Source organism: Poecilia formosa, unplaced genomic scaffold (assembly GCF_000485575.1).
Source record: "Poecilia formosa unplaced genomic scaffold, Poecilia_formosa-5.1.2 Scaffold187, whole genome shotgun sequence".
Lineage (NCBI taxonomy): Eukaryota > Metazoa > Chordata > Actinopteri > Cyprinodontiformes > Poeciliidae > Poecilia > Poecilia formosa.
Window position 1 is genome coordinate 882,510 of NW_006800126.1, and position 12,312 is coordinate 894,821.

At 39.9% G+C, this 12,312-nt stretch overlaps 1 protein-coding gene across 2 annotated transcripts; it reads right to left on the minus strand.

The window, feature by feature from the left end:
* Positions 1-2,796: 2,796 nt before the first annotated feature.
* On the minus strand, positions 2,797-10,818 carry snw1 (SNW domain containing 1). Of its 2 annotated transcripts, none has more exons than XM_007566144.2 (14): positions 10,716-10,818; positions 10,086-10,239; positions 9,784-9,945; positions 9,601-9,696; positions 9,093-9,199; positions 7,987-8,091; positions 7,809-7,878; positions 7,632-7,697; positions 6,251-6,367; positions 5,700-5,841; positions 5,528-5,630; positions 4,375-4,492; positions 4,021-4,184; positions 2,797-3,670 (listed from the first exon to the last, which is right to left on the minus strand). In XM_007566144.2, the coding sequence occupies exons 1-14, from the start codon at positions 10,727-10,729 to the stop codon at positions 3,478-3,480; spliced, it is 1,611 nt and encodes a 536-aa protein (XP_007566206.1). In that variant the 5' UTR covers positions 10,730-10,818; the 3' UTR covers positions 2,797-3,477. The 2 variants fall into 2 exon arrangements, with proteins under 2 accessions (XP_007566206.1, XP_007566207.1); XM_007566145.2 differs by lacking the exons at positions 5,528-5,630; positions 5,700-5,841; positions 6,251-6,367 and adding exons at positions 6,699-6,801; positions 6,871-7,012; positions 7,421-7,537.
* Between the last annotated feature and the right edge of the window lie 1,494 nt (positions 10,819-12,312).

The following is a 12,312-nucleotide window of genomic DNA, read 5'->3' on the forward strand; positions in this document are numbered from 1 at the left end:
AAGTGGACAGTTGCACGTGTATGTCACACTTTTCAGGTTTATTTTTGGAAAAAAATAAGTAAAAATAGAAACAAACATTTATTTTTGGTTCCAGTTTATTATATTTAACGAGTTTTTACTCGTCAGCTACATGAAAGCCAGATAAAAATCCATTCCAAGGGGTGTGAAAACTTCTGTAAAGCCCTGTTATCTGTAGAAAACAAAACAAAACAAAAATGTCCCACCCAAATCTGCTCACATCTACTTCCGTCGCTGTGATTTGCTGTTAGGCACATCTTCCCTTATCCAGCCAGGGCCTCATGCTGATGACCATGAAAATAGTTTTCCTCCTTGTCTCGGTCTGACCTTTAGCTGATGAATGTATCCTATTAAGTGCTGATTTTCAGATAAAAGACAATTAGCCTTCACAGTGGCCTCTATCCTTCATGTCCACAAATCCTGCTTCACAGTATAAACTAAATGTTATATGTACCTGTTGGGGATTTAAAAAAAAAAAAAAAAGTTAATCTGCAACGCTTTTTGCTTGAGGAATATGAAACAAATCTTGCTCTATCGCATCTAAATTTAAATCCCAACATTACCTGTCAGCCAGAATGAAAACAACCAGGGACCGACTTTTGCTGGAGAAACACGCCGGGTGTCATTAATGGTGATGCAGCAGAAAGGGTTCCACACAGAGAGGAAGAACACAACAACACATCACGATGATTGGGTTTATTAAAAGCTTTCTCGTCCTCCACCAAGGCCGTGTGATTGATCTCCCCTGACGTGTCCTTTTACCCCGTGTCACATTAATAAACTATCTGTCTGACTGACAGACTGCTCGCTCTTCAGACAGGGAGAGGAGAGAGCAGGGAAGGAAGGAGGGAAGGAAGATGAAATGAGAGGACCTCCGAATGAAAGCCTTTCGCTGAAGGAAAGTCTTTTTTTTTTTTTTTGCTCGTTGCCACCGATGGAGAAGTCCAAGTGGAGATATCCATTGCATTCATCATATCAGCAGAGTCTATTAGGGTGACGTTACACAGCTCTTCTCTTCCACGACAAAACTCACTTTGTGAGCTTTTATCCCCTCCAATACTCCAGTGATCTTAAACAGCTCGGAGTGTCCTTCAGGCTGTGTTACCCAGAGCAATGCAGGCTCTGCTGCCCCTCAGGATGAGACTACTCTGAATTATATCATGGTGGGGATTTCTTTGTGCTTTCTTTATGCAGAACTGATCATCAGGAGCAATTGGTGATTCTTATGTTGCAAATTGCTGAAGGCAAAAAAACAAACCAAAAAAAAACTCTCAACTTCTCTCAAAACAAGGGTTACGGTCGTGACCCAAACTTAAAGGAATTCATTTTTTGTAAAATAAATATTTTTTGGATTCTTTTTTTTTATTTTTAATACATACAATGCACAATGGGGGGGAGGACAATATTTTTTTTTTGCACTTCATAATTATGTATGACTTTTTTTCCACATATCTTATGAAAGGAAAAGGATATCGACAATTTGAAAGGACACAAAGTTAAAGGCGTATGAACATTTTTCAAGGCTTTATGTGTGATTAGCATGTCTGATTTTCATATTTATTGATATCTACTGGCCATTTACAGAGATGCAGATGCACTTTAGTTATTCACTATGCAAGTTAAAGCAGAGAAGAATTAAACTATGTTCACACACAATCAATCTTAATTGAACTGTGTGTGATTGATGCTTGTACAGCAACTGTGAACTGTGTACCTGAACTCACCATGTCACCCACACGTCGCCTCCCAATTCCACACGGTTTGAGGCTATTGTTACTCAGCTGCTGCTTAAAGAGAGCCAGTAAAACACAGCAGCTAATTTCCAAACACTGGCAACTGAAGTAAACATCAATCTTTGACGCCTAACAGCCGTCTGCAGCCCGACCGAGGCGTGACGAGAGAGACGGCTCGGTGCGCAGTCTCCAGTCCGCTGGGCTGCGTAATACCACGGCGATGGCTTTCCAAAAAGCATGGAGAAAATAAAAGTGTCAGGCAGCATGAATCATAGTTAATTAGAATTAATTGAGCCAGCCGTAGTCTAATCATCACATAAATCGTGGAGCCTGATTCTTTTTTTTCTTTCTTGCAAAAAAACAAAAAACAAAACTCCAACTCCTTACGAGACGTAATCGATGGCTTCTGTGAAGCATTTAATAATCCGTGTTAATGAGCTGCAGAACACAGGAAATGAGCAGAATAATGAGAAGCTGATATGAGCAACTAATCACTCGTATTCAAATAATCCGATGGCTGATGTGTTATATGAACAGGGTTTCTGCTAGTTTCGCAAACTCAAAATAAAGGCTTTTTAAGCCCGTTATGAAATTTAAAAGCTGAGTGGCAACAGAAATGTACAAGAGATGATAAATTGGTGATAAACTTGCACTTTACTCGAATGTAAAAAAAAAAAAAAAAGTTAGCTAACTAGCTATTACATGTATATTAGTAGCTAGCTACTGGTAACATCAGCTGATAATGCAACAAAGATCTCTACATGTGACTCAAACTTTAACTTGATAGAAAAGTCCAAGAAAAAAAAACTTACACAATTGAGGTGACAAAATTTAAGACTTGTGATTAATGTATTTAAAGCCAACTAGCACTTTTTAAATAAATTTAAGACAATTTAAGGCCAAAGTTTTAGATACGTTAAGACTTCATAAGGACACGCAGCTAACCTGATTAAGGTTTTCCACTATGAAATTTTTAAAAATCGGCGTCAAAGTCCAAATAACGAGAAAAGTCGACTTTACTAAACAAAGCAAAGGGAACCAAACGTTAACACAATATGCATTTTATTCCAGCGCTATCAATGTACAGCATTTATAAAGCTTGTTCCTCTAGATAGTGATAGAAACCTGCTGGGCAGTGATCAAACAGATACTTTTAAATAAAACACAGGAAAATGATGAAGGGAAGAAAGAGAAAGGAACGAAGCTAAACAAATTGACAGCAACAGATTTTGCTAAGTTTCATGTAAAAAAAAAAAAAAAAAAAAAAAAAAGAGATCTGGACAATATTTCCAAAGAAAATTTACAGAAATGATCTGAAGTAACACTGGCTTTAATTACAGGCTTCCAAAAGTTTCGCTCCGTAGGTTTTATGTTTACCCTGTCCAATCATCACTGCTCAAAAGACTAAAAAGAGTCGTGTTAACGACACCAGAGGGAGAAAAAAATAAATCTTATATAGTACAACGTTTTGAGGCACAGAGAATCTGATTACCTCTCATCCAATATGCTGTTTCCAGACTTTCCTCAGAGATACGGAGTAAAATAACTGTCAGAAAGATGTATGCACGATTGTAACGTTCATATTTCGATGTCAATAACAGTTGTATTCGCACACCAGGGGAGATTTCATAGACCTTTAAAACACTTGAACTGACATAAATGTTACAATCAAGCACACATAATTTTTGACAACAATCGTATTCCGTAGAGTACGATGACTGGCTTCTCATTCCTTTCTGCGTTTCTTGTCGTGGTAGTCGTCCTTGGAGCGGTTGCTGGTGGACGGCCTCTTGGAGCCGCCGTGCTGTTTGGCCTGCTCCAGAAACTTATCCAGACCGAAGGGATCCTCTTCAAACTGCACAGGCCCTTCACGCCTCTGCCCGTGGTCCGAGCCGGAGAACTCTTTGTCTGGAGCGAATCTGACACACACACAGAGAAAAAAAAGGAAAAATATATATATGTATATATTTTTTTTTAAGTCAGCAGAATGCACAGTGAAGTATTTCTCATTAAAGAAATAATGAAAAAGTTAAACAATCCTGAGAATTGTTGGAAAGTTTCAGTTGCTTTTGTTATCAATAAGAAATTTTTATTGTTTTTTTCATCGCTTGATTAAATTTAATTTGCTTATTCTTAAAGAAAAACACTAAAATGATTTATTCTTATTAGAATCTCTGGTGAAGGGCTTAGTGGGTGCAGAGAAAGAAAAATGAGTTGCCTCCTAGCAATAAGCAGTAAAAAAAAATACAAAAAAAATAAAAAAGGCTACCTGTTGTTCCGCATAAGAGAGTCGAAGTCGTCCGCGTAGGCGTCTTTGTCGACGCTCTTGGTGGGTCTGTAGATGTTGGAGGCCATGTCTCTGCCGCTGCGGAACGGCTGGTCGTACACGTTGTAGGTCTCATCTTCTCCACCAGCAAAACCACTGTCCATGCCCTTTAAAAAAAAAAAAAAAGAGAGAGAGGGAGAAAATGATAGAATATAAACATTTTACAAATTAATTTATGCTCGATTTCAATTTTAACAGGAAGGGAAAGTAGAATTAGTTTTTTTTTGGCACGAAAAAGGGTGCAAATCGTCAACGTGAGGCTGAATTCATGCAGTTTAAGTGTTTATTCGCTCCAACCTTGCTCTGGTTGAAGAGTCGCTGGTCGTACTGAGCTTCGCTGGAGGTACGAGGGTTGGGCTTGCCCAGAGCGATGAGCTCGCTGACGTCTCTGTCCTGATCTCTCTGGAGCTTCGATCTGAGGGGGAAACACACAAGAGATGAAACATTTATGTCAGAGGGTCCAATATGCATCTAGAGTCCAATCTGAACACTCCCTTGCAAACTGCAGCCCTTTTCTCCGGTTAGCCTCCCCGATTAGTAGCTTTCTGATGCCTATTCAGCTGTTCGGTCCCAATCTCTAGAATTCCCTTCACATATAGTGAGTGGAAAAGCTCCAACTTTTTCTTAAATGCAGTGTCAAGTTCTACTGTTGTTTTCTTCGACTTGATGTCACCAAAAGTGACCACCCACTGCAGTCATCCACCCTTTATTTTCAAACACATTTCTTCCTCGAACACAATGGTTCACCACTCCTTCCAGTTTTTAAGAAACGTTGAACAGTTTCTGCATCTCCTTGGATGGTGTTTTTTATTTCTGCCTGCCAGGCATTTTTTACAGATTAAACAATCTCCCAAACATGCATTAAAAAAAATAAATAAATATTTTTTTTTTTTTTTATGAGGGAGCAACATAACATGATGTAGAATTACAAAACCAGGGCCGATTTGACATAATACTGTCCCTTTAATAAATAAGATACTCATTGCGAGAGTTATCATTACAAAGCCAGAAGCTTAGTTGCTCTCTGAGGATTTTCTTATGTACTTTTTTGCTAAAAAGAGAAGAAACCAGCAGAAGGAAGAGCTACAAAAAGCTCTTTTTGAAGTGTAAACATTCTGCGTGCTTTTTAATCTCGACTGTCCTCCAGCAAACAGTATTTTCAGATTGAACTCATGAGCTTCCCTGTGAATTTCACTTCCTCTACCTGTCCAGGGACTCCTACTCCCCTCCCCATCACCAAACAAGCTGACAGAGCAAATGGATTCCTAACACACACACACTGATCATGCATAAAACCTACAGATATGGAAGTGCTACAGCGCTGTGTTTGATCCTTCACCGACACCGCTGTGTGATTTCAGCAGGATGCGGAGTGTTTCAGTGAATGAGAGTCTGTGCGGAACAGAGAAGATGATTTCGCACGCTGTGTGTTTAGAGTGTTTTCCAGCACCTCTTATCGGGAGCCGCCCTGGAAATGTTCCTGTCGTGCTGCCGGTCTTTCCTCCTGTCGTGGCGGATCATGTCACGCTCCCTGGCCTCGCTGTCCTCGCCGCCTGAGGAGAAGATTAAGGAGTGAGAAAACGTCCCGTTGGCGCGAGTCGAGCCACGGTTCAGGTACCCACCTTTGTCGCCGTGGCTCTTGATCCCGGCCCTCTGGTCTCGGGCCATCTGAGCCAGCTCCCTCAGCTTCTCCTCCTTCTTCTCCTTCTCCTTTTGAGCCATCTTCTTCTCCACCTGCGCTCGCATCTCCACCGCTTCTCTGGCCTGATCGCGACATCGGCGTTAACATTTGCTCACTGCATATAGAGGCACCTGGCGAAACTATTCACACCCACCGAACTTTGTTTTACACTTTGCTGTGCTGCGATCACAAGCTTTAATGTACTTCATTGGGATTTAGTGATAATACCAGCTCAAATATTTTTTTTATGATCATTTGCCATAAAAAATCATTTGCAATAAAAAAAAACTTACACTACATGCTGCGTTTTTGCCTAATATTTTACATGGGGGTGAAAAAAATGTAAACAGTTGAAAAATTGCCAAACTACGTCCCCGTTTGTGGTTGTAACATGACCAAATACGAAAAATTCAAGGGGTTATGAATAGCTTTGAAAGGCCCTGTAAATTTTTTAAACAACATTTACAACTTGTCACTTTTAATACACGTCACCTTTCTGTCTGCAATATAGAGAGCCTCGGCAAGCTTGGCAAAGTTCTCGTTAATGTGAACTGTTTGCAGACCCCTTCCATCAGCAGCCAGTCGTTTGTCTAGTGGGATGGTGTAGCCCTGAAGGAAAACATCAAATTAGCAGGAAAAGATAAAGAACAATACAATNGAGCTTCCCTATGATTTTCACTTCCTCTACCTGTCCAGGGACTCCTACTCCCCTCCCCATCACCAAACAAGCTGACAGAGCAAATGGATTCCTAACACACACACACACACTGATCATGCATAAAACCTACAGATATGGAAGTGCTACAGCGCTGTGTTTGATCCTTCACCGACACCGCTGCGTGATTTCAGCAGGATGCAGAGTGTTTCAGTGAATGAGAGTCTGTGCGGAACAGAGAAGATGATGTCGCACGCTGTGTGTTTAGAGAGTGTTTTCCAGGACCTCTTATCGGGAGCCGCCCTGGAAATGTTCCTGTCGTGCTGCCGGTCTTTCCTCCTGTCGTGGCGGATCATGTCACGCTCCCTGGCCTCGCTGTCCTCGCCGCCTGAGGAGAAGATTAAGGAGTGAGAAAACGTCCCGTTGGCGCGAGTCGAGCCACGGTTCAGGTACCCACCTTTGTCGCCGTGGCTCTTGATCCCGGCCCTCTGGTCTCGGGCCATCTGAGCCAGCTCCCTCAGCTTCTCCTCCTTCTTCTCCTTCTCCTTTTGAGCCATCTTCTTCTCCACCTGCGCTCGCATCTCCACCGCTTCTCTGGCCTGATCGCGACATCGGCGTTAACATTTGCTTGCTGCATATAGAGGCACCTGGCAAAACTATTCACACCCGCCGAACTTTGTTTTACACTTTGCTGTGCTGCGATCACAAACTTTAATGTACTTCATTGGGATTTAGTGATAATACCAGCTCAATTTTTTTTATGATCATTTGCCATAAAAAATCATTTGCAATAAAAAAAAACTTACACTACATGCTGCGTTTTTGCCTAATATTTTACATGGGGGTGAAAAAAATGTAAACAGAGTTGAAAAATTGCCAAACTACGTCCCCGTTTGTGGTTGTAACATGACCAAATACGGAAAATTCAAGGGGTTATGAATAGCTTTGCAAGGCCCTGTACATTTTTTAAACAACATTTACAACTTGTCACTTTTAATACACGTCACCTTTCTGTCTGCAATATAGAGAGCCTCGGCAAGCTTGGCAAAGTTCTCGTTAATGTGAACTGTTTGCAGACCCCTTCCATCAGCAGCCAGCCGCTTGTCTAGTGGGATGGTGTAGCCCTGAAGGAAAATATCAAATTAGCAGGAAAAGATAAAGAACAATACAATAAAACACTCTCAGTGTCAATATGAATGAGGGAAGAGAAGGCATTACCTTTGCGTTCTTCCAGTTGGAGATGCACGGAGGAATCTTCCACTCCTGCTGCTCTTTGACCGTCATCTGGAACAAAGAGGGAGAACTGTCCCAAAACAATCCTACTTTGATTCATATTTAGACCTGGACGGCTGAAAAGCAGGATGAATCGGGAAGAATATTTCCACTGAATCCTACTTTTCTGCTAGGAGAATGCATGACGGGGGCCGGCGGTGACGGAGGTCCTCTGGGAATCTTCTTGTTGATTCTGAAACACAAATTTATCCAAGTTACATACAGAAATGTAATATTTCCCTTCAGAAACAAAGACTTGTGCTTTTAAAAGCAACTGAAGCATCTTGCGTGGCGCGCTTACTTAAAGCGAGGAGGCTCCATGGGGTCTTTCTGCATCTCCACCATACGGATCACTCTCTGTTTGGCGCCAGAGTTAAAAGCCACTCCCTGCTGGGATGGCGTATATCTGAAAGAGAGGGAGAGAAGCAAACGTTTTATGACAGACGTAAACGCTGGACTTTAAAGGAGACGCACGAGTTGGGCTAAATGGAGAATGTTAAACACTGTAACAGCATGAGAGTGTCGAAGCAACAACACGTTGCAGATTTACATTTTAAAGTAAATGCCACAAAAATAAAAATTATGTAATGTGAAGAGCTTCTAAAGCAATACCAACATGATTTTAATGAAATCCAGACTCATTGGTCAGGACGATTTTGTTTGGAGACTGAGGCTGTTTAAGAAGTTATGAAACTGCAGTCAGAAATATGATTATTTTTGATTAATAATCAAAAATATTATTTTTGATTATTAATCAAAAATAATATTTTTGATTATTTTTAATCAAAAAATAATGCATTAGAGTGCATTAGAGTGCACTCTAATGCACTCTGCATTAGAGTGCTAATGCAGAGTGCTGCATTAGCACTCTGTTGCTAATGCAGCAACAGAGTGCATTAGATTCTTAAAAACAATATGTGAGCCTTTCTGAGCTCAACTTCACTGTGGCTAGAAATCAAGTGTTCTAACTAAAATAATGTTAATAGTGAGCCAGCTTTGATGGGTGTTAAAAACAATAAGTGTTTATTTTAATACAAAAAATTGTGATCACATAAGACATATGTCACCTCTGTCTGCAGAGCAAGCAATATAAAACAAAATGAAGTTTTCTTTAACTTGATTCAGATGCAGTTAGAATGTTGTAATGTTGCTTTGTGAATCCTGATTGGCTAAGAAGACTGACACTAATATCTAATAACTGGTGATAGAATGTCAAAGCTTCATAATGTTTGATGGCATGAAATGTGGGGACCGTTAAACGGTGAAAAATGTAATTCAAGAAGATAATTAAGTTTTTCTTAGGTCCACTGCAATCTTAATTAACATTAAATGTTAGTTGCTTTCTTTTTGTTTTTTGTTTTATGACAAATCTAAAGTGTTGCGACTCATCAACCAACTAAAACAAACCTGATGTACTGTGCAGGGGCCTGCTTGTCCGCAGCTCTTACAGGCATGGCGGCAGCGATCTTTTGAGAAACCTGCTTCTCCAGGGCGGATCGGGTTTTCTCCGTCAGCTAGGAAAAAAAAAAAAAAAACATAGAACCACGTCAATAAAAGGATAATCCTGTAAATTACCCAGCCACTTAGTGCTTCAATGACAGAAAAACAAACTTGTGTTTAATATTTTAGGGTTTGAAGAATCCAACAGATAGATAAGATTTTTCTTTTTTTTTACTTTTTCTAAGCCTTCACTACCTATTATCAGGTGAAGGAGGACCTATCCTGACCTGGATGACTGAAACTCAGGACAGACGCAATCAATCATCTTTTCTAACATCAGACTTAAATGCTCTTGGAAAAAAAAATACTTCTATATGCATGAATGACAGAAATGACAAAATTACAACTAAAATATTTGATAGAAACCTGGCTGAAGTTCTTGACAGACAGGTAAAACATGCATATAGCGCCGTACCTCTCTCACAGCCTCCTCATCAGGCCTCTGGAGCTCCTGAGCATTATCTTTTAGAACTTCCTTTGGGAGCAGGTCTGTGTATTTGCTGAAGATCACCTGAAATGATGAAAGACATTTGATTTTGCAACAAATCAGAAGACAATTTGCACAGCAAAATCTGTTAGCAATGGCTAGCTAACAGACCTTATCCTTCCCCTGGCCTTGTCTTGCGATGGCGTCATATTTGATTTTTCCTTCTGCATCCACTTGCACTGCCAGGGCATTGGATGTCTTCTTCTTCCTGCCCATCTCCAGTGGAAACTGGGCCACGTGGATTTCTGGGAAAGCGCCTCCATCTCCAAAATCCTACAAAATATAGATTACTCAAAAGTTTGCAACGACTTCCAAGCGTATAATAAAACTACTGGGTTAGATTAAAGCAGCCGCAACTACAGGCAAGCACAGAGAGAAACCTAGTGTCATATCGGACACTCGGAAGTGCGCACCTCAAGCGAGCGGGGCACCCAGCCTTTTCTGTGTCCGTAAGGAGGCGGCTCTCTGCGGGATGCCACCAGTGCGGTGGAGTGGGACTTTTGGGCCCGGAGCTTCTCCTCTGCCTCCAGCTGGTCCTGCGACAGCTGCGTCGGGGCTGGTAAAAAGCTTCACAAACAACACATACCTCCTCAGTTTTACTAATGAAAAGAATAAATAAAACACCCTCGTCAGTTTTACTGTTATATAAAAAGGCCAAAATATTGCATTCAAACAACACCGTTAGCCGCCGTTAGGTGAAGACAAACAAGAGCTACATTTAACCACGTTAAATATTGTAATAAATAGCTAAAAACCAATGAGCCATCGCTATGTCGAACTAAAACATAGCGTTAAATAGAAATGCATCACTTTTAACCACCTGCTACTGCGTGATGCTAAGCTAATGTTCACGCTAAGCCGTCGTTTTACTCGCTAGCCGCAGCTAAAGCCGATAGCATTAATTAAGTAAAAGAATAGCGGTCATCTGGAATTTTTTAAAACCCTACACATTCTACCAGCATAACGGGGAGCACAAATCAGATCGTAAAGATGACATTTTATTTGCTTATGAAGGCGTAAAGCTCAGTTGTTTCAGGACTCACCTCGTAAGAGACATTTTCCTTTCTTCCTTACCGATTAACTGGGCATGCGCGGTGACGGACTACAACAGGAAATACGAACAGAAAATGTATGGTGTGGCAAAAGGGCCAAAATTCAACAATCAAACAAGACTTTACATTAAAACGTCCATTCCATCCATCCATTATCGTACACCATTAATTAATGGGGTTGCTAGTGGAGCTAGTGCCTATCTTCAGCGGTCAGACGGGGCACACCCTGGACAGGAGTACATTAAAACATGATTATTTAAATGAAATGGAATATACATTCCTATTGTCAGGAAATAAATATATCAATGTAGGAGTTGGTAGTTAGAATTAATATTCGTTATATTGTTAAAGTGTGACTATTTCAATATTGACGGTTATTATTTATTTATTTATTTATTTATTTATTTATTTATTTATTTATCATTATAAGCCCTGTACAACAATGTTACACAAAAGGTGATTATTTGCAGGCAAGCTATTCTAACTAATCAGTATGAATAAGTATTTCATTAGCCACACTGACAGAAATGGAAAATATTAAATAATTAAACAACCACTGATGCTATTGTGCAAAGATTTAAAATATAATCGGTTGATGTTTTGAGTGACACGTTATGCTACATATTTGTGTATTTAATCAATCATATGCATATTTTTACAAATATTTCTGTTTTTTATTTTTTCATGAATAAAAGTCTTTTACAGACCTACAGTCTTTTTAAACTTGCATATAAATGAATATTTATCTTACAAATTAATATGGTTGGATTGCGTCGCTTTTGGGGGACAGTATCTGCCTCTCTGTGCCTCTGATTTGTTGTGTTATACAATCCTATGATTGAAAAAAGAACTTTAAGATTTTGTTTGCTTTTTTATATTAAAAAAAGAGAAAATATGTAAATTATGTTTTGAATATTTCACCTCACAATTGTTTCTTACAAGGCTCTATGCCTTAATTTTATACTGTGATAACACTTGATCTTATTGAGTACAATTTTTTGTTTTGTTGATCACACTTGTAAAAAAAAATCTTACAATTAAAATCTTTTTTTTTTAACTGATTATTTGTGGAATTATTAATATGTTCACATCAGCTTCCAGTTACTCCGATAATTTCCTGTGCAGTGAGGCTCCTTAAGAAGATGATTTATTCTCTGAAATGCTTCACAGAAGCCATCGATTACATCTTGTAAGGAGTTTAAACTTTTTGCTTTTACAAAGAAAGGACTCTGCAATTTGTATGATGATTAGACTACGGCTGGCTCAATTAATTCCAATTAACTATGATTCATGCTGCCTGACACTTTTATTTTCTCCATGCTTTTTGGAAAGCCATCACCGTGGTATTACACAGCCCAGCAGACTGGAGACTGCGCACCGAGCCGTCTCTCTCGTCACGCCTCAGTCGGGCTGCAGACGGCTGTTAGGCGTCAAAGATTGATGTTTACTTCAGTTGCCAGTGTTTGGAAATTAACTGCTGTGTTTTACTGGCTCTCTTTAAGCAGCAGTAGAGAAACAGCAACTTCAAATTGTGTCAACATCGAGAGGCGATGTGTGAGTGACGTGTTGGCACAGTCATGGCCGGGTA

Excerpts from the sequence above, each read along its gene's own strand:
- snw1 (XM_007566144.2), bottom strand. Across the intron at positions 9,697-9,783 it reads AAGGCCAGGGGAAGGATAAG|GTGATCTTCAGCAAATACAC; the intron begins GTCTGTTAGCTA and ends TCATCATTTCAG. Across the intron at positions 5,842-6,250 it reads TCTATATTGCAGACAGAAAG|GCCAGAGAAGCGGTGGAGAT; the intron begins GTGACGTGTATT and ends TGTCGCGATCAG.